The sequence below is a fragment of the Cygnus atratus genome, chromosome 8 (genome assembly GCF_013377495.2).
Source record: "Cygnus atratus isolate AKBS03 ecotype Queensland, Australia chromosome 8, CAtr_DNAZoo_HiC_assembly, whole genome shotgun sequence".
NCBI classification, from domain to species: Eukaryota; Metazoa; Chordata; class Aves; order Anseriformes; family Anatidae; genus Cygnus; species Cygnus atratus.
This window is the reverse complement of record NC_066369.1, coordinates 28,214,708-28,237,012: the sequence shown is the minus strand read 5'-3', so window position 1 is coordinate 28,237,012 and position 22,305 is coordinate 28,214,708. Positions and strand designations below refer to the sequence as shown.

General features: G+C 39.7%; 1 protein-coding gene across 1 annotated transcript in view; it reads left to right on the top strand.

Annotated features, from left to right (window-relative positions):
- DAB1 (DAB adaptor protein 1) overlaps window positions 1–22,305 on the top strand; it is a 122,758-nt gene that overhangs the window by 81,086 nt on the left and 19,367 nt on the right. Inside the window, exons 5-9 of the mRNA XM_035537813.1 lie at window positions 7,506–7,637; window positions 8,219–8,338; window positions 8,932–8,970; window positions 10,210–10,275; window positions 14,996–15,055. Coding sequence (XP_035393706.1) covers window positions 7,506–7,637; window positions 8,219–8,338; window positions 8,932–8,970; window positions 10,210–10,275; window positions 14,996–15,055 — 417 coding nt within the window. The remainder of the gene's footprint in view (window positions 1–7,505; window positions 7,638–8,218; window positions 8,339–8,931; window positions 8,971–10,209; window positions 10,276–14,995; window positions 15,056–22,305) is intronic.

The following is a 22,305-nucleotide window of genomic DNA, read 5'->3' as shown; positions in this document are numbered from 1 at the left end:
TTTTGTGTTTGAAAGATATAAAACATTGCATGTTATAAACTACTCAACTTTTCTTGTTTTCATTTTTGGTTGGTTCAGGGACATGACGTATCGGTTATATGCAGTTCATGAGTTCATAGGGTCCTTTCCTATTCTTATTTTGTGTACATGTGCTTTCCCTCAGCCCTATTTAAAGTCTTATTATATTGGTAAAAGTATTTGGCATATGGACAGATAAATATAAAATAAATTCCTCTTGTCTTTTTCTCCTATTCCAGAGGATTTAATGATGTTATGGAATTAGATTTATGGTTAAAGAAAGTTTCTGTTTGATGACTATCCATTGCAACTTGAATTTTAGTATTGCCAATATGAGTGGGATTTTTGTGATCTTTGTAAGCTTTGCTTCATAGAGTTTGTGTGACAAATCAAGAGCATCCAAGGCTGGTTTTCAGCAACGAGCTTTTCAAATCACAGTCTACAAGAAGAGAGTGGCTCATAACACTTACTAAATCTGAAGCACTTAGGACTTGAGGCAGTTAAAGTCAAAAAATACTTGCAAAGCTACTAGGAGTTGTATGAAGAAACGTCTTGAGCTGTTCATATAAATCAAAAGCATTTCAGGAGGTGAAAGATATTGGTGTAAAGGAACAAAAGAACTTTGTAAAAGCAGAGGTTTCTCTGAAGGAATTCACAGGCTGTAAAGATGAATGCAATAAAAATACTGAGATGTTCAGTGACACTGTAACAAACTGTCTATTATTGAGTATTGTACTCCCTCAAATTCCAGATTTCATCAATAACAGTCTTACAAACTTCAGAGCATATCAGGAAAGAACACAAGTTATGGTAAGAAGTGCTACGCTTAGGCTGTGTGCGAGCTTTGGCTTGAGAGTAGAGAGACAGTGCTGGGATATTTATGGCTTTATCGATCTAGTGACTGTTTTTCACAAGGTGATGAGGTGGGTGCTAACAGGGAATACAGTCAAACAGATGCGTTACAGCCTTGGAAACACAGCAGTGGCCACTGGGCCAGCTGCCATCCCAAGGAATAAAATAATATCCTAATAAGCAAGTATTGCAACTTGCACACGACATTGAAATAGTGAAATGGCAAGGTAAGGCAGCATATTATAGTCTGTAGATGGTCTCAAACAGCTGAGGTGCTTATAGAACCTAAGGGATGTATACAACCTAAAGGGGTATTGAGGATCACATCTCTTGCTTCTCAATATCCCTGTGCAAATCCTCCATTGTTTTAACCATCCTGGTAAAACAAAGACCATGTCTGACACAAAAACAATAAGAAAATAGTGTAAGACCCATGGGATGTCCAGCAGCACAGCTTTAGTGTAGCACATTTGTTGTTTAAAAGCTCTGTAGAAATGTTTCCTTGTCCTTTAGGATTTTATTTGTCCTGGAATGATGTTTGCAAGTGCATATTTTAAGTATAACCCGGGATTAATGGTAATTGGACAAGGGCTTTATATTTAGCTAGCTAGTTTCACTCCTGATACAATAAGAAATTGAAAAGCTGTTGAAGTGAAGGTAGGAAATTGGCCATGTGTGCATTCCAGTTTTGTTTTGTTCCTTTCAGAAGTTCATATATCTAATAAATGGATCTTCTGCATGAGCAACTTAGCATTTGCTTTTGAAGACAATGAACAATAACTAAATTCATATCTGGTCTTTGTCAGACATTATTACAAATTATGAGAGCCAGACAGAAGTTTATTACCTTAGTGGTGTTCTGTTTCACAAATTAGGTTCTTTGAATATCCAGCTAGCTCAATGTTGTGGATCCATTCATCACAATTAGACCGCTGTGCTGGCAAAGTTAAGTCCTGCTAACTTAATTGACTAACCGTACACTACACGCTGCGGGCCGTGAGTGAGGACAACTCCAGGCAAGTTGAGAGCATCATGCCACGTGCGTCTCGCAGAAAGCACAAACAAGGACGCCTCCATTTGCTCCCTTAAGAATTTGCTGCTCTTACTTCCCAGTTTACACACAGGTGCTAGTAGTAGTAGTAGTTCTTTGTCAAGCCAAGGAAACGGTAAGGATTAGCTCAGACTTTAGAAGAGGCTGAAGCACGCTTTTAAGCCGTCTTCTTGAGTCCAGCCAAACAGGCTCTTACCTCAGGTACTTTCACTAAGTGCTTGTCTTCACGTAGCCTGAACTGAACTGTGCGGATTGAGCCTAGTACAGCACTTCACTTGAAGACTGGCTTATCTTTAAACATACAATTATGCTCGCTGACTTTTGTCCTTCCTGACTCATCAGCAGGTTGCCCTGTAAGCTGGAGCAAGTCACATTACCTGGTTTTGCTTCAGTCTCCTTGGCTGCAGGAAGAGAATGATGAGATTTTTTTATTATTATTATTAAGAGGAAATAAAATTTACGCATCTTTTGGGTGCTTTACATAGACCAGGCTTTGAACTGCATGTAATCTAAAAGTGTGCTTTTCATGCCATGTGTTTCTGTTGCAAAGCTTGTGCACTGAAATGCCTGTTAGAGGTTGGCACTCGGAAAAGTCTTTGTTTAGGTTATTGTCTGCAAAATCAATCTGTATGGAAGAAGCACAGGGATTAGACAGACTTGTTTCCGTCTCATTGTGAGGACACGCTTCAAGGTTGCCATCTGAGAAGTCCAGTCAGGCTTGGGGTACACTTCAGAGCTTCCATTTTCCTTTCTAGCTCTTATTCTTGTATTTTTCAGGCAAAAAGTCCCTAACCTATTCTTCACCTCAAGCTCCATGAGTGGCTTTGTATCGAAGGGATTTAGCTTCCAAAACCTTTCTGCTTCCAAAACCTGCTACCTTTCAGCTTCCAAAACCTTTCTGCAGTGTGTGCTGCAGTACCTCTGTAGATTGTTACCTTGCTCATTATATGCTTTTTCTCACCCCATGCTGGTGTGTTTGGTTTATACTCTTTCATTTGCCTGTGAAAAACTGATTGTCGTAGCCAGTGTCTGGAAGCGTCCCCCACTCCTGAGCTCTCTAGAACTGCAAGAGGTGTTTCTAGTGGGTTTTGCTTTCCAGGTGTTCATATATGATGATGTTTTTTGAAAGCTGGCCCCTTTTCTAGTGTATGGCCTGGGTGAACTGTTCCTCTCTTGCCTTTCTAACCAACTGGAACAAAATTCAAATATTTGTTTGTATTCATCTTTGGAAAGTGGGCCAAAATAATGTAGAAGAAAAACAGTTGTGCAAAACAGCTGTCCAATTGCTAAGGAAGTGGCCATGAGCAGCAATTGACAGAAGTGCCATTGCAAGCACATCTTGAGCACCAGCAGTGAACACGACCAGCTCGTAGGTGTAGCGGAGTAACTGGTGGCATGTCGGTACAGATCCAGCATGTCTGGCAGCAACGAGATGAAACTCATCTGAGAACCACTCACGTGTTTTACAGTTCATTGTTTTAACTTAACGTGTTGCAATATACAATGGTAAATGTGCTATTACACTTCTAGCTTGCTAAGCTTATCGTTAAGGCGTTGCCGTAATTTTCCGTGTTAGATTCAGGTCCTAGGGTTTGTTCAGTACTCTTCCTAAAGGTATAAGGCTTGTTTTCCTAAAGTTGAGCAAACACAATGTGGGTTGGAGTATTGGGGAGGCAGACAGCCACATGAAAAAAATATACGGTCTATAAAATTATTTTATTATGAATCTTTCAAGGATTTTGCAGTTTGATGGGTAACGTTGTTGTTTGAGGGGCTTGGTGTGACACGCAAAATGTGCTCATGCTTATTCAGATGGACTAAAAGGAAGAGCAATGCAGAGGATGCTTGGGATGTCACGCAGATCCCAGCACTGATACTGGGGCGATGCTCAGCGCGGAGCAGCTGGGTGAGAGCACCCAGCTGAGGGCAGGCTCACCGTAACTCAAGGCGAGAGGCTGTGCAGCTGAAATCCCAGTGCAACTTGTCCTTACGGATGTAATACTGGGAATACAGATATAAAGTGGTACAAAGTCCTGCTCTGGGTGGGGCAGTGCGTGTAGGAGGCTTTGCAGCTCGCAGGTGGTTTTTGTTGTGGCTCTTAACACAGCGCCCCAGGCTCCACTAAATAGACAACCTCATTAAAAGAGAAATAGCAATGGTAAAGCAGTGACTTTCTCATGCCATCTAACTCACATATTTGACATGATTGCTGGGCCTTCCAAGTACTTAATTGATTGACTTAATTGATTTAGTGGCACTGGAGGCTACAGCATGGAAATAAAGGGGCAAGATGAGGATAAGGGGTGAAAAAATTTATGGTAGGTGCCAAGCAGCCTGAGGGAAATTAGAAATGCTACAGATCTCAGAGGTAGCTAAATCAATTCAGTGTGATGTACAGGGGGCGTGCAGGGGGAAGAGGAGAAGCAGGGGATGGAAAGGAGAAGAGGAGAGAAAATAAGCGTGGCTGCAGAGAGCTGGGCGAACGGACAGGGAAGAGTGTGGTGCTGGCGGGTGCTGGGGCTGTCCCCAGTGCCATTGTGTTTAGCCTAAAAAGAACAACTGTTGCACCCCGTGACTGGCTTAGTTGTCCGATATGAGGCTTTATCTGCGCTTGCATTTTAAAATCCTCAGTGTTTTCAGCAGTGACTAAAGTCATGTGAGACCCAAAATAATGTGGAGGAAATACAGTGGATTTTTTAACAAGTGAAGCTTAAATGTTAAATTACTTTCTAATCTGTGCAATATTTAATTGACTGTATTGAACCATAATACAAATTAAGTCTTCTCTGTAATTTGTTCTGCTGTAGTGCAGCCCTCCAAACAATCTGATACCTCGCTTAAGACTTGGTGCATGGCTCCTAGCAGCACTCAGCAAAGATGCAGTAAAAACATCAGATAGCATGTGATGGAATCCATCAGCCCATGCACATGGGGGTGTCATAAACATCTCTGAGCTATGAAATACTTCTTTTATATGCTTTTGACCCACTGGAGAGAGGATTAAGTCATGTTAAAACCTTGAAGATGGAAAAAAAAAAAAAAGAAGAGGCTGGGGGGAGAGAGGCAGATGAGCTTGTGAATATTAACTGCTGAGTGCTGACCAGCAGTTCTGCTGTAAGCAATTTTATGTGGCTCTTGTTTCATTTCCTTCAGAGGCTGGTGAACAGCTTGTCGAGAGGGTGGCTACGTGTAAGCACTTACAGGCTGAGTGGTAAAGAAGCCATTTCTATCAGTGGGCCTCATTTTGCAGGACAGATTAATCCCTGCGAGTGCACTAGGCGCAGATTTAATCAAAACATGCAAAGACCGTGTATTTATAGACTGGCTCAGTTGTAAGTCTCTGTTGGATGGCTGGGTGAGAGGAGACAAGGCTGTGCTTCTCATCATGCCGTCCCTTCTGTTGTCCTTCCGTGCACTGCTCGCTGATGTAAGGGCTGTGCAGGGTATTAGGCAGGCTGCAGCCCTACAACATGGTTTACAAAAATGATGCAGCTCTGATCTGGTGTTTTGCATTGGTAAGTCTCTGCTGACTGCAACAAGTGTCATTTCTGCTTCACGATGAGCAGAGAACCAGGCACTCCTTAAATAATATTTGGAGGTATTGGAAAATGTAGAAAGGACACAATCGATGCATCAAGGTCTGAAAGCCCAGGTTCAAATAAGTGCTTATTCCTGTATTTCAGTGCAGATGCGTATGCAATATTACATTTTATGTGTATGTTCCAACTCAGTATCCCTCAAACAAATGAAAAACTCTTTCTAAACGCTTGGTACAATAAAATACTTGAAAGGATAATGTTGCAGTCACCTTTACTTAATCTGTACATATATTGATACAATATGTGAAGTATCATAACCATTACAAACGTAATGATTTTCAAACAGTTAATGAGGGTTCCCAAATAAATTGGAGCATCTCCATCTGCTGTCTTACATTGTGGGTGATATTTTTCCATGGTAGAACGCTTTTCAGATGTAATTCCACAAGGAAGGAATCTGATCACAGTTTAATTTCAGTGCAAAATGCTGTCTCACAATCAATAAAGCAATGTCAAGGAACTTTCATTTAATAGGAGCCAGAGATAACGTTCCCTTTTTTATGCAGAATAGAGAGATTGGAACATTTCATTTCATTGTAAGCATGTAAGCTGGCTTTCAGAAAAGCCTAATAAATCAATATCCACGTATTACCTAAGTAAGATCCCATCATTAATTTTGAACACGTTAACACGTTGCAGAAGTCTGGAGCACACCTTCAGCTTAGCCACAGCTCGAAGTCAGTGGCAGCACTTCCATTGCCCTAAGAACAAGCAACCTTGTTCTTGGGAAGTTAGGAGTCGCTTACTGAGAAATTAAAAAGAAATATGTCCAGTCTTTTGTTTTCTACATAGTCATCTGCCTCTTGCGTTCTGCCTTCCCTTTTAAATTTCAGTCGGTGTTCTGTGGGAGTCTCGTCGCTTGTCACTTGCCCTGCACGTGTGTAGCCTTTCCTCTTCTACACACACGGATCTTCTCTGGTTTTGAATTTTAAAATGTTTTTTAAACTCTAAAAATAACTGGTTGTTTAGAGATTGCGTGGATGCCCTGCTGATTTTCAAAATGTGCTTTTCTCCAAACCAGCAGGGATCTGGACCTCAAAAGAATTCAGTGTGAGGCTTTGCTTGCTCTCAGAAATGGCATTATCCCTAGATTATAAAGGAGCAAGCCAGTGTATCAGAGGGTAGGAATTCAAACTAATAGATTGTTTTAGATAAACTTTTCAAGAACGTTATTCTGAGTGGAAATACTTAAGCACTACTTTGGTAATGAAATACTAATTAGGCCACAGTGAAAAGGACGCTGGCACTCTGCATTGCTGTCTGGCCAAACCATGCTTAGAGGAGTCTCAGGTTCGTGTCCTGGCTCTGGGGAGAGTTTTACTCATGTATTTAAAAGGCAGTTGGATTTTTTTTTCCTAATTATTATTAACCAAAGTAAGATTTTAAATAAAATGTGAATATTCGCAAATAGCATTGTTTTAAGTTGGATAATCATGTTTCCACGAATTTTCTGGGAAAATTTTTGGAGTTCTGTTACTGCTTAAGTGGAATATCACAACACCGCTTGCTTGCTGATGCTTACTGCTGTAGAGATAGAGCAGCCCTGCTGCTGATTTGTAGAGATCACATCTTCCACCTCTAGTCCTACAACCCCTACAGATGAGCCTGTCCTTAGAGTCACCCTGTAGGAAGCTACAGGAGGCTGCTTCTTTCTCTTTTCTATACCTATTTAATATGGATTCTGCACCTAGGATGCTGTCTGTGTAGTAAGTAGGTAGTCCTATTTTTTAATTGAATTTTATCTCACCAGAAGATACTGAGAAAATTATTCAGTTGAAGGTTTTAGTCAAATGACTAAGTCAAATTTGGCCAGATTTTGAAAAGGGGATAGGCATAAAGAGTACAGAAGTTAATTGATTTTGACACCAGGGAATGCTTATTTTAATTCCGTAGGTGTGCTGAGATCCAGGTGAAGCACTGGTGAAAGGAATTGATACAGCCTCAGTGGAACATTTTGATGGATATTTCTTGTTGTTTTTTAATAGCTACTACAGCACCACCATGCAGTTCATGAAATATCATACATCGCAAAGGATATCACAGACCACCGAGCGTTTGGATATGTATGTGGAAAGGAGGGAAATCATAGATTTGTGGCAATAAAAACGGCCCAGGCAGTAAGTATTGGACCATTGTCATTTTTTACAGTGTAACTCAATTGAAAAGTCATGTTCATAAGAAGTTGGTCAAGAGGCCAGTCTGTATTGGTTGTGATTGTGCTATACTTGTCACAAGTGTCTGCTTACATGTTCCTAAATAGCAAATAAATGAAGCCATCTTGGCAAAAAATGAATTTATTTCACTAGTTCCAATTTTTCTTGATATATATATATATATACACATATATATTTATAATTAGTTAAAACTTTGTGTTCTAACTAAACTGGTTACTCTATTTGAATACAGATAACTTTGGGTATATTCCTATACTCATTTAACAAAGTGTTAGAAACCAATTAGCGACTTCGCATATAGTCTACCATAATTTCACTGTATAAGAAACTACTAATAAATATAAGTGGTTTTTATATTCAAAATTATAATTATCATTAGCCTTAGCCTGCATGCTATGGCAGAAATTAATTCTGTATGAAGTTCTCTCTTTTTGGAGTTAGTATAACTGCTCTATCAGCAGGATGGGATAAAAGGAGTATCTTGTGCCATGTAGAAACCTTTCTCACTCCTTTTGTTTCTGCAGGCTGAACCTGTAATTCTGGACTTGCGAGATCTGTTTCAGCTCATCTATGAACTGAAACAAAGGGAAGAAATGGAAAAAAAGGCACAAAAGGACAAACAGTGTGAACAAGCGGTATACCAGGTACATGCATAAGCTTAGACTACTGCCAAGAGAAGTATGGCTTGAAGTATCCCCCAAAACTGCTCCAAAGAGGCACTTGGTGTCCTCAGCTTTTGTTAACAGCATCGAGTCTGAGTGATGCTAGCTTGCAATGGACAAATATGAGCCTAGCAGCTATTGTTAGCTCAGAAGCAGGATTAAACAGTGATGAAAGCTATCACCTGGGGTAAGATGAACATGCTTGGCAACTTGAAATGATCCATTCATTTCCAGCATAATGTTTCTCCTAATGCAGGAGGAATACTTTAATGAAGGCTATCGTGTTGTAAGTCAGTTTTTTTAACAACATCTTACGCTGTAGGGAAATTTCCATATACTTCTGAATGTTTGTATTTGAATCAAATCAAATAAGGTGCAGATTGTTAAACTGATGAGACATGAATAGAGTTACTTTGTGTAATAATTAGGCTTTATCTGCATACTGAAGAAAAAAAAACTATATGCTTACCTGCACATTTTGCTTATTTCTTTGCTGTCCTTTAGTTTCTGTGTACAGTTCTTTTATCTCTAGTGTTTATGTTCTTTGCTTTTACTTCCTGTCCTCTTTGCTGTAGACAATTTTGGAAGAAGATGTAGAAGACCCTGTATACCAGGTAATTTCTGAAGCTGTATAGGCTGGGAGTTTCAGAAATGACTAGATACATGCTGAGATAAATCTTTTCAGAGACTTCTAAGATTTTTACAGAAAGTAGCATATTTAGAGATTAAGCTGTAAGTAAAAGAACAGTATATCTGTATAGAAATATTAGATTAAATATTTCCTAAAGTGTGGTTTGTGAGTCCAGAGTCAGTTTCCAAATGACATTTGTCACTATTTTTTAAATGAACAGTCTAACAGAAAAGGGAGTTAATTTGAATATAAGGAAGGTGTCATCTTGTTTTCATACTAATAAGTTGATGTTTTGCTGTTGGCTTCTGTGCAGCCAGAATTTCATTCAGAGGGTGAATATTTCGGAAAAAAAAAAAAAAAACAGTAGAATTGATGTTCTGATACACTCCCTTGTTGGTATTTGGGCTATGATTTAATAATAGATCTGTAATTTAAGTCTTGTTTCATCCAAGCAAAACGTCTGGGAGCAAAGATGATTATCAGAAATATGTCAATATATTCATGTCCAATATCCTACTGAGTGTGAAGAAGAAAAAGATGTAATTTCATTCTCATGTTTTTGTGCTGAAACAAAACATGTAGCAGTTAACTTTTTTTTTTCTGGAGATTTTGTTCTCTTCCAGTGAGGCATAGTAGTTGGAGACACACTGAAAGAAAGTGATTCAAGCATTAGTGATTTTTGAGCACTGAGTAAGGTGTTTCCAGGAAGATGATAAGAATTAGGATGCCCTAAATTCCTGTTCGGCTTCTGTAATGTCAGGAGGTTTACTTTTTTGCTCTCCACAATAAAGCAAGAACCTGAAGATGAAAAATGACAGCCTTTCACCATGTGGCACGTTACATGAGCACCAGCCTGCTCTCCCTGTTTGGATTTAGCTTTTTTATTCACAGCTAACAAACACGTGGAAATAATTGCCATTATGTAAAAGAGGCAAAATTCACATTGACTTCAGAAAATTAATATTGGGCTACAGGCAGTATCCCTAGTGAGAAAGAATTAGGAAGTTGCTCTAATGATCATTAGAGAAGATTTAGGTCTATTCACTATCAGTTTATGAAATATGAAACAACCTTACTCTGCTTTCCAGCAAACCAGTTGGTGCCAGCCTGTACTTTGAACTTGTTTCTTTAATGCCTGCCTGTGTTTTTATGTGGAATTCCAAATTGCCTTTTTCCCTCTGTTTCATCTTTTACTTTTCCTGTCTGGCTGCTGGTGTAATAGTACATTGTGTTTGAGGCTGGACACGAGCCAATCCGTGAGCCTGAAACAGAAGAAAACATTTATCAGGTATAAAATCGCCGCTTCTGTGTTTTCATTGCAACAATTGCAAGCATTTAGTAAAATACATTTCATATATAATTCACTTTTATTAGTTTTCATTCATCACAAAAATGTCTGACATTTCATTCTTACGACCTTACATGAATAATCCGCCAGTCTCAGTGTGATTTTTCTGTTAATTTGTTTCTTTTCAGCTTCTGCAAATTTTATTAGCTTTATCTTTGTCAATTTATGACGGGTCTTAAGCTTTTGGTGCACCATGTAAGGTGATAAATGGTAGATTCTCTTTTTTTCTGTTAATTCTTTGAAACTTTTTACATCTGTTCTAAGAAACAGATACTAAAATCTCACGGAGTACAGACCATCTAAACAGTTCCTAGAAAGGCATTTTGATGGTGCTGCTCTTCTTTCTGGCTAACCAAGGAGAATAACTATGCAAAACCTAAGAGCTCTCAGTGGGTATCCCCCATACTGGGGAAAATATTTTCAGTGGGTATATATTATGTTAGAACCCAAGCTTGCATTCTTTGCACTGACAAAAAAGAATTGCATTGAAAGCAATATAAAATAATCTTTTGCCATTCAATTTATGCTCAAGGGATCTGTACAGAGGGTTTATTAAAATATAATGTAATTCATTTTGTATCACATACTAGAGGTAAATCTGGAGGTAGACAAAAAACTCTTTATGCCATAAGAAAACTGTGATTTGAGGAAACCATTCAGTATGGAGGGGAAGGAGATTCAAGAAGTGGTTAAGCATTTCATCTAGCTGTACTAGAAGTTGATCTGCTAATAGTAAAAGCTTTTTTTTAAGGTATACAGGAGCAGGGATAGAATAAAAAAGATGAAAAGTGATTTTTGTTTTTAAGTAACAAGAAAAAGTAGGGAGATAATAGAATAAAATGGAAGGGTAGAGCAGCTGTAAACCAAAATAGAAAGAAGCTAAATGGGAAAGGGAAATGCAAAATAAAAATTAGAAAATAATCTTGTAGACACCATCACAGGGTCATTAAGGTGAGATTCATTTAACCTGTCTTTATGGATTTCCTGGCACCTCCGCCATGCACAATAGCATACCCATCCTTCTGCTTCCCTAGAGCAAGGCATTCAAAGCTCTCAAGGTGAGAGCATGCCTCAGGTTGAAAATTTTCTACCACACAGTGTTGAAAGTTTGACTATTTTCAGGAAAGCAGTCCTTGACTACTCTAGTTGTCAGTTTTACACTAGAAACAAAATTCCTGTGACAACTGCATTCAGACAAAAAAAAATCCGATTGCTCTTCATCAAAGTGCAAAGCTTGTAGGGACATCTTAGGGAAGTATCAGTGAAAGCAAGCGAAATGGGGTCATCATTCCCTGTGTCTGGAAATCTTAGAGCAAACTCTGGTGGTAGAGGTAGGACCTGTGTTCTGAAGAGTTGCCTAGAGAGCAAGAAGGCTCTTTGGATGTTTTGTTTTACTTAAAAGGGGCATAGAAGATGGTAAACAGGTAGTGAGTTACTCATCTTGAAGTTCCTCTGTTACTGCCCTGTAAGTCACGAGAGAGTTGCTCAAGGCATCATTTGATAGTATCAGGATGTGAAGAAGTGTTTTGTCCCACAGCACTGCACAACAAACACCTGTTTTCTGATAAATAATGCACCATAGTCTGGGTATGTATTTGCTATAGGCAACACCCTGAATAGGGCAAATGCTGAGACTAGGTGCCATCGAGTGGTAGTCTGTTGTCTACTGCAGCTGGCAGATGCCGAAGTATGGCTACCATAGACTTGCCCAGAGCCACTGGCTTCCTAGTTCCCACCTACTTCATGAGCTCTTGGATTCCTATAAATCTGGGACCCCACAGCTCTGATCTTACAGCTCAGATCACCAGAAAAAAATGTTTCTCGTACAAGATCTTGATGAACTCAGAACCGTCCAGGCTACTGTTCAAAATGATATTGGAAAAGGTCTTCTTGTGGGGGTTGTTGTTTTTTTTGTCGTTTTGTTTTGGTGGTTTTTTCTGGTTGGTTGGTTTTGGTATAAATTGCTGCTAGTTTCTATTATTTACTACAAAGTCTTTCCATACTACACTGGAAAATGTGTGTCTCCTCAGTTAGCTCGTGTCTCCTCAGTTAGCTCATGCCTCCTCACTTCAAAGTCGTGAAAAAGGCTTGAAGTCATTCTCACCTGGTACTGCTCTGCTTTTTCAGCCAAGAGCTGGTGCTCAAAAAGCTCATTTTTCCCCATATTGGAAGAGATTCCTACCCAACAAGTAACTGAAGATGGAAGATGCATGCTGAATGTGATAATGCCTAATTCTGTTTAACACAGTAGGGGTCACAACTTTCTTTTTAAGCACTCTCTATCAGCTTGCTTTGATACGTTATCCCAAAGTCTGTGTCTGTTTGCTCTTTTAATACTGTCTATGTAAGCTGCTTTAATGCATTAGTTAGAATGATTTAGGTTGTAAAAGACCTTGAAGACCATCAAGTCAACCATCACAGATTGATCAATGAGCATGATTTGATCACTGAGCTGTACCAATCCTCTCAGCGAGTGTCAGATTTCTTAATAGCATCTCTTTGTCTGTCTATTGTTTTATGATAGTGAGGTGGGGAGAGGATTTTGCTATGTGTTTGTTGTTGTTGTGTATGTAGCAGCACTGGTCTCTGTATAGAGGCATGTTCTCTACTGCAAGGAGTTGACAATCTAAAGTGGGGGGAGTTGAGTTGTGGTGCTTATTTTGCTGGTAAGATGCAAGTCCATCAAAATGGTTTGAAAATGGTTTGCAACCTGTCGCAGAGGCAGAGCTGTCAGCAGCACTGGTGCTGATACCACTTCGCTGATATCGCCAGGCAAAGAAAAACAAACAGGCAAAATCTCTTGCAGACCCCGGTCTAAGTAGTGATGCAAAGAAATCTGGTGCTGCTTGGCAAGTAAGGACAATAGGAAGACAGGTTGGGAAAGAAAATGCCTTTCAGAAAAGCTTCTCTGTCTTGCTGGTAGAAGCCAGTATCTGCTCTTCTCAAATGTAATTATAAGGTGGAGTAAAAACAGCGGAATCAATAGTGCAGGGAAACAGTCATTACACAACCAGCTGTGGGCAGCAGTGTGCAAACGGGGATGACTTCTGGGAAAAGCTGGGAGGGGGAAGAGGAAAATGATTGAGGGGGAAGCTTTCCAGGGAGAAAGTAAAAATACTGTGCTGGTTATAGTATAGGTTATCTCACAGCATTTGTCCTCTTTTAAAGGAAGACTAAACTTTCCAGTGACTTATGAAATGTAGAGCATTCATGGTTTCTGGTTTCGTACGGTCATTTACTAGTCTGTAAGGAGAGAGTGGGTTTTTTTTTTTCTGTTAAATTGAATTGTTGACTTACTAGTCTCATGTGATAGGTGGTTTAAGTGGAAGAGACCAGTACTTTGAGAAAACCAAGACAAGTCATTCCCGGGATAGTATTAGAAGAGAAATCTTTTAAAAGTGCCTATAGTAATAAAACATGTTCAGTTTCTCTGAAGGTTCTGCGTTTATGCCTCTTGAGTGCTCTTGAAAAGCTTCTTCCATGTGCACCACATTCAAGATGTGCACAGTTTTGACATCTAAATGTGAACATGTGAGTGTTAGAACAGTACAGAGAACTTTAGGTATGTAATACAAAGTAAGAAATGATAGCGCAGTTTAATGAACAAGTGGCATTCCTTCAGCTTCCCCTGAACTAGACCTACTCTTGTATCAGAATTTCATATCTGCAATATTATTTCTGCTGTTTACCTTTGAGGTTTCATAAATGTCTGAAATGTAGCCTTCTTAGGTTGAATGTCTTTGTTCAATGAAAAAGCAGCACTGGTTTACTTAGAGTGTGCGTGTCTATTTAGAGCCTGTGGTTTTTTTTACCGTTCTTTTTGCCTATGTCATTTGCAATAGACATTCAGTGTTTTTAGGAAGGAAAAGAAAATCACAAATTATAAATACATAAAGCAGCAGTTCTTAGGCACATTAAGCCCAGTATTACAAAGCAAATGAATTTACATGAGTAAGATATAAATGCCCAAGGTGTAAATTACAACTGTTGGGTCAACTAAAGACTCACTCAAAATTTATTTAATTGTATTATCATTGTCTTTATCCATGAGAGAGGCTGTTGACTTCAGCTCCCTGGCTGTGTGAGTGTTTATGCAGCCTCAGACCCTTACAGGCTGGTAACTCCTTAGTACAAATTGCAGAATTGTGACCAAACATTGGTTAGAGCAGCTACAGGGTCCCATCACTGCAGGGATACGTGTTGTGACTTTACTTGACTTAGGTTATTAAATAAATTGGAAGGAAGAAACCTAATGCCATAGACCAAGTATCTCTCTCCTTCAGATCAGTCGCTCTGTTCTGGTTCTCTGTTATGGAGGAAGATGACATACTGACCTGATCGTGCCTTCCATGGGCGCTTCTAACTGCCAAGTAAAATGAAAAACAACCACTTTAGTAGGAAGGAGGTCCACATGCACCTGATTTTCATTCAGCTGAACCTAACCAAGAATGGAAATCTCAATTCTGAGCACTATTGAGCTTTAGGATTTTAAAAATTCAGATAGATGTTTTATTTCTTCAGTATCATCTCCATTAACATTACTGCTTGAATGAAAAGGAAAACATCCTTAAATGACTACCCTGTACTTAAATATCAGTTGCAGGTTTCAACTTTTCATCAGACCTGCTGGTGTAATGACCATTGTTTTCATTTGTTGCAGGTTCCTACCAGCCAAAAGAAGGAAGGTGTTTATGATGTGCCAAAAAGTCAACCTGTAAGTGTAAGTATCTTCACTATTTATATGCAGTCAAGAAGGTACGTTTCTTAGCTTCTGTGACTTTCATTATTGTATGCAATGTTTGGTACATTCCGTGTGATGTCTATTTTATCAGTGATCTGCTATTGTTGGGTTGGTTCAGGGTAACCAGGGTTGTAATGTCATCTATATCCATCTCATTCATTACTTAGATCTCCTCCTTTCTGTCTTTTCTGATTGATTCTTCAGGAAGTCACAGTTTGTAAATGTGGCATCTGGTTAAGAGTTGACAGTGAGCCTTCTGCATGTTAATACATGAATCTTTGCTGTATCTATCAGAAGTGTTATTCTACTACCCGAATCTACGCAAGGCTCTATCACCCTCTGTTTTTGCTTCAGTCACATAGCACATGCTGACCGAGCATGGCTGTGTTTTCTCCCCTGTGCACTCCATCAGAGCCGTACTTTATATATTGTGCTCCTTACGGCTTGGTTTAGTAGGACAGCAGTGGAAGGAAGGTCTGAACAGAGTGGAGGCCAAGAGAAGTAGCATTAGGAACAGCTATGTCAGAACGTTTTGTATGACCTCTGCAGTTGCTTTCTGCAGCTATCATGTCTGTACTTCTCAGAAGGCTACCTTGTAAAAACAACATGCAAGTAGGTGAAGATTTCAAAAGCAGCTTCAAATCATATGTTACAAAACATTGCAAATTTGCATTAGAATTACTCTTCTGTCATTTGAAAAAACTTATATAAAAATTCTGCCTAACATACACCGTGGAAAAGCAATTATTTTTCCAATAAAACAACTTCTGTGGTAGCTTAGTGTTGCGAGAGCTGTACAGCTGTACAGTTGTAGGGTAGAGATACGTGTAATTGCAATTGGTTTAAACAGCCATGGGAAACTCTGAAAGGAGCTACTACTCCAAGATTGTGTGTGAAAACACCTCACTCAACAAATTCCTAAGTGGCAGAATCTTTGCTGTAAGTAGTGCATTACTTTGCTGGTTATTACGGGCTGTAGTCAGCATGGAGAGATTTCCTCCCAGTTTTGCTGTGTTATTTCTGTAGTGCTCAAAGTATTTAACAGGTTGAGTATCAATGAAGGCTGAAAACTGAATTCTTTCTGTTCCATGCCTTGCATGGACAGTTGATTTTGTTCAAAAAGAAGGGTAAAATACGCTGTTCTATCCAAATGGCACCATTCCCTTTCTGTGTATGAGCATCTAGAATTGGTGAAACATTGATCTCCAGAATGTGTAAGGAATGGTAGCAAGTGGCTGAGAGGAGAAGTGCAATAACAGATGCCTTAGCAACAAGGCATACATTTGCTGAAGGGTGGGTTATGTTGTTTAACACAAATTTAGGCTATAAGTGAAACAATACCTTGAGGAACTGTCTAATTGTGTTGGTTACACAGAAAATTAGTATTTCCGAGGATTTGTGTGAGAATGGAGAAAAACTGAGGCAAAGGTCAGGAATTTCAGTTTGCTATAAGCATCAGAAAAATGCCTGTGTTCAAGGGAGAGAAAGAAAGGCTCTTCTCACATAAGGATATGGTAAATTGCACAGCTTGGGCTGAGCACAGAGACTGAGATGCCAAATAAAAAGATAAATGCTGGGGAGGGGTTGGATGGGGTCTGAATTGTGACACTTCTGTGGTTTACACAAACAAACAAAACTTGCCATAAATATTTCATGATAATCCACTAGGAGGAGGGAGCCATCATCTTGCTGGCTGGGAAAATGTAGTAAGATAACTCACGTTGCATAGCTAATTAAGGTATTTGTGGACCACGAATAGCTGTAGGTTTTTCACTCATTTCTCATGTAGCTCAGTGTTACAATTTTTCCTCTGCACATTTCCAGTGACTTTTTTATTATTCCTTCAGTGATGTTTCAAATTTACTCTGGGTATAGTCTGTAATTTAGGTCGTTGCAGTATGACTGTGTGTACGGTACACTTGCAATCATGTCTGCAGACACTTTGGTATTAGACTGTCCTGGTAAAGAGCATGGCTGTGAGATGTAAGGCATATGGGACCTACTCTGTAATCATCAAATATACTTAATCTGTCATCTCCATGAAGCTTGTTGGAGACTTATTTTTTTGTTTTTTTTTTTTTTTCTTGGTTGTATTTAAAGTGATTAGACCTTTTTCTCCAAACAAGTTGTCTACTTTAATTTATAAAGGAAAAAAAGAAAAAAGGGAAGAGGGAGAAATATGTAGCGGAGATTTTGTTTTACTTTTTTATATTAACATGTATTAAAAAAAAAAAAGGCAGCAATCGCTCTTAAAATTAGCAATTTAATATTCCACTGCCCATCTGATTTATGGCTCACCCTTCCACGTGTGAGACTCTTTGTCATTGAGACACTTGCCATAATTTTTTTTTCAATTTATAGCTGTCCTTATTATATAAACCTCTAAAATTCAATCTGAGGGCAAATAATCTAGCTCATCTTCCTGGTTTAAACTTAAAAGGACACTTTCTTTATCAGGAGATCTTGCTTTCATTAATTTCATAATGGATGAAAGGAGAGAAACTTTTTGCAGCTCCTAATAGGTTTCAGGCACCATGAATTCTCTCCTGTGACAATAAATACAACACTTAATAAAAATGCAGCAAGTTTTGCTTGAGTTCAGACTGAATTGTCCACGTTCCCTAGACAGAGATCGATTTTCCATCTTGGGATTGTTTTCCTCTGGTGTGTTCTCAGACAAATTATCCCTAGCCTCAGCACATAAAAGTGAGGGATACCGAGCTAGTCATCTTGGGACCCTCCACCCTTGTCTCTCAGTAGCCAGAGGAGAGAAATAGGTGCCTCCGGGGGGATTTCCTCCTGTCTGTGTCATTCTCTTGTGGCTGTGGAGGGACTTTAAAGGACGTGAAGGAATAACTTGACTTTTAGACGGTTAGACTTAGGTGGGATGAGTCCTACTATACTGTAAAAATTAAGAGCCAGAATCCCTTTTTCAAAGGTTACTTTGCAGCTGGGAGGTGTAATTCACACTGATTCTCAACAAGATGTAGCTTCCTATGAAACCACGACCAGTTTTGGCAAATGCTGCTTTCTCTGTGTGTGGGGGATCCCACTGTGGGTGAGGGTATGAAGCATCTTTGTGGTGGTGTCATCAAACAGACGTACGTAACACTGCATATGGGTCAAGATGGCGGATGCACTGACTCGTTGCTGGGTGGTTGTGGGAGGCCGCTCGTCAGAAGGTGTCCAAGGGCTTTGTAGTGTGACTCCTCATAGTCACAGTGAGGTCTCTGATACCAAGTAGTGTAAATATGGTGCAAATGAGCCGTAAAGGAATGAGGATCTCAGAATTTGAATGTACCGCTGAACTCAGTTAGGAGTGATGGCTGGTTGGCCGGTCACCTCTCTGACACTGGGATGAAAAGATTGCTTACTCAATACAATTTATTTCCCTGTTTCTTTGCTGCTTTCCTTCCCAGCAAATCCTACTCTTCTGGAGATTTCCTCTGTAAGCAGTGCAGCTCAGCTCTAAACACACCCTTTTCATGCTTTCCAGTTTCCTTTCAGTATTTACATCTTCCTTCCTCTGTATCATCAACTCCCTCTTCTTGCATTCATTCCATTTTCTCTTTGTTCCTTCCTTAGACAAATTCTCACATTCTCCATTCACTGAGAGTAGACATAAAACAGACAAAGAAAGCAAGCTTACCCCAAAGAGCCTGTGTTAAGTGGTACATGCACCATCCACTTAGAAACTGTAGTTCTGTATGGGAAATTAACTGTTCTAAAAAAGTGAAATGATTAATGAGCTCTTTTTGTCATAACTTCCCATCGTCTCCCCATTATACATACACATCGAGTTCTACCTGTCATGGTGTTTTTAGTAATAAGAGTCAGACTGTAAATACCCTTCACTGAGACTGTCAGTCACATCACAATAAAACCTTATCTTCTCATCAAAATGTCTAAACTATCTGCTTACAATTTTATGAAGGCTTTCAAACAACTCATCTTACTGCTATATAACGATTCAAAGCATTATAGCTGATGCCTCACGGTACAGGCAGTCATTTGGCTAGTACCATCTAAGTGGAAAATACTCACAAACCAGCATGGAATGGGCAGGGAGTAATTGGCTTACGGTGAAGGCATGGGAGGACCAACAGCCATCCACAGGAGGATACACGCCAGGTCCTTGGTCCCATATAAAGCTGGGCTGGACCTGAGCCCACCCAGGTCTAGGAACCACAAGGCTGCCTGACCCTTCTACCCCACGTAAGAAGCTGTGTTTGGAAGAGCTCTGTTTTAATTCTGGCTTTAATTCTACAGTGCCATTTGCAGGTCTGATTTTTCAGGTCTCATCTCATAGGAAGCATGCCTGCAGTCATCTGGAAGACATGGGCAGCCCCTGTCTCCAGCAGCTCACACAGAAAGTTTGTCCCTGGGTTAATGGCATCCCAAAATGTCTGGCAATAAAGCAGTTCAAGCAGCTCTCCAGATCACTCTGACCATCCTCCAAAAACTTAATTCTTTCTGTGACTGTTGGTGTGGAGAAAAGCTTAATAACTGTTTCTTTTCCATACGTTTGCATCAGTGGCTTTACAGAAACAGCTTGCAGCTTGGTGACATTCTTCAGCCATTAACTTCAGCCTCTGCTGTCAGCGTTAGGCTTTCAGGATCCACTTTTCTTACAGGAGAAGAAAGAAATTGCACAGACCAGTCTCTGGCCATCTGTGTCTACAAAGCCTTCCATTTCTACTTCCCTTTGCTGAGAGACTCCTGTGCTCACATACCCTGCCTCAGTTACATCCAATCCAATCCCTTGTATGAGGCTTCACATTGCAATGTGGGGCATGCATTTTTAACAGGTACAGCTAGTTGTGGCAAAGTTTGAAAATACATTAGTTTGTTATGATAATGTGTTTTTTTGGCAGAAGTTTATTTGATGATTTGGATGGCATTTGCTGTTGTTGTAGATAGAAGTGGATATACATACATACATGTGGAGTAGTCATTGCATTAACTGTTCTGATTTTGTGCAGAACTGGGAACATCTCAGTGCTCCTCCTGAAAGTTTTCCTTTTGTTTTAACACCAATAACTTGAGGTGGAGACCTGGCCGAGGTTGCCCCTGAAGCTGAGCCAGCTACAGCAAGCTGTTGGTCCCTGCTTTTCCTGCTCAGACACCTTTCTTCATGCCAAAATGAAATTCGGTGCAGGCTGGCCATTGCCACTGCATCAGCTGAAATGTTTTAATATTCCCCTTCGTTTCCAGTTTAATGTAGAATGGAAAAATATGTTTCATTTTAATATCTTTGCATTGCATCTGCTGCATACAATAAATTGCACGTGTTTGTGAAGGTACCGAAATCTCAAGCCAGGCTTGTGTTTCTAGAGGATAGATGTCAGGGCCTGCTAGTCTCTAGTAAATGTAAGGTACAGCAGCTTGCAGTTTGTGTCAATGTTTTAAACAGTTCAGTGTTTTTCAGTGACACAGTGGTATTTCTGGACTCGAAGCATTTCTTTTAAATACGTGTGATGTGACCAGGTATACCATGCTCACTGAGCCCACCGTGTGGGTTCTGGAGGGGGTATGGTGGAGGTGACCTTATGGCTGGGACCTTGCACAAGCACCCACAGTGCTCTGGGACCTAAATTTTCCCAGGTGCTGGGGTGGCTGCAAGGAGCATGGGTCTGGCTCCAGGCAGGAGTCACCCTTCTGGACTCTTGATTTATTACAGCCTGTCAGAGAAGACAGTGAACTGAAACATTTTCCATACTATTTTCTTAAGAGTAAATACCCAAGGTACACAGGGAATTCAGAATTAAGTTCCCTTCAAATGAGAAGAGAAAATAAGCAAGTGAGTACGCATGTGTTTTTATCATATGAAGAGATCCTTAATTTGAAGGAGGCTATCAAGTAGCAGTGAGACAGTTCTTCAGTGTAACGTCCTTAATGAGGAAGGAACTGTGCACTTTGTCGAGATCTCATGTTGCTCCATTAATCCAGTAATACTTTTATGGGAAAACGATGTGTCTGTTGGATATTTTCTGCGTGCCTCAACCTGCTAGCTGTGGTTTGACTGATTATTGGTTTACTCACGATTCTGCTGTGCTCCTTCGTTATAGTTCTAATTGTTTTTTTAAGAATGAATTATAGTTAATTAGCAAGCTGCTTGCAGCTCATGATGCTCGTGGTAATATCAGGATTCCTTCTGTATAAGGTTGTGCAAATAACTGAAGCTTTGCTGAGCTAAAATAATGATTTGAGCCATCGGAAAAAATATTTGACATAGACAAAATATTTACATTTTCAACTAAAATTAAAAAAAAATCAGGTTTGATATTAACCCTTTGGCTTGTAATTAAACTTTAATTCCCCCCAACTTTTCCAGGGGGATTGGGAACACAGAGAAGCAGCGTGGCTGGATGATCCCTGGATGAGCCCTCTTTTGTGTACAGGGCCAAGTCCTATGACACTTACCCTCAGTACAGGAAAACAAGTGTAAATCCCTCTGCTGTCTTAAAAGACTTGAATAGCTAATAGCCAACACAAAGGTTAATTACTAATTGCTGGTTAATTACTATATTTAGTATCCTACATACTCTTTTTAGCTTGCTGAGATCTGTATCAGAGTGCAAGTTAATTACTGTGTCTATTTTTCATGTTTTTTGAGCACCATCTCTGTGTAACTCTTTGAGATTTCAGAAATGTGTTTTGTGAGACTCTGCTTTTGTCATCTCACTTGCAAAAGTACAGCAATATTAAGCAAGTTTTCTCCTGTTGTAGGTTAGTGTTGATCCATTGCCTTTGGTAAAACCAGGCCGAGTACCAGAAGTTGGCTATTGTGGCTTTTATATAGATAGGACTGAACCAAGTAAGGTGCTTCTCAGTCTTAGGAGACCCATATGCCTGTCTTAGATTTCTCTTTTAAAATCCAAACTTCCACACTGCTTAGAAGACATATTTTTCAGAGTAGTTGGCAATCAGAGGGAATGCAGCAGTGGAGGTGGATCATTTTCAGTTCAGGTTTATGAAAGCTGCAGTTTATTTACCTCTTATCAGTGCTTTTTCCCAGCTCTTGGATTATATGTTTTTCTTTACCGAACAGTGAAAAGCATCACGAGGAATTTCATTACTGGCTGGAGTGGTTTAAAAAGCTCGTTGCTGCTTTAAGAAGCCAGATTTACATATTTCATGTTTAAAAGATTTACACTATGTCTCACGTGCCTACATAGAAAGACGGAGCTTTCATTACAGGTTTAATGTCACCAAGATACAAGGATTAA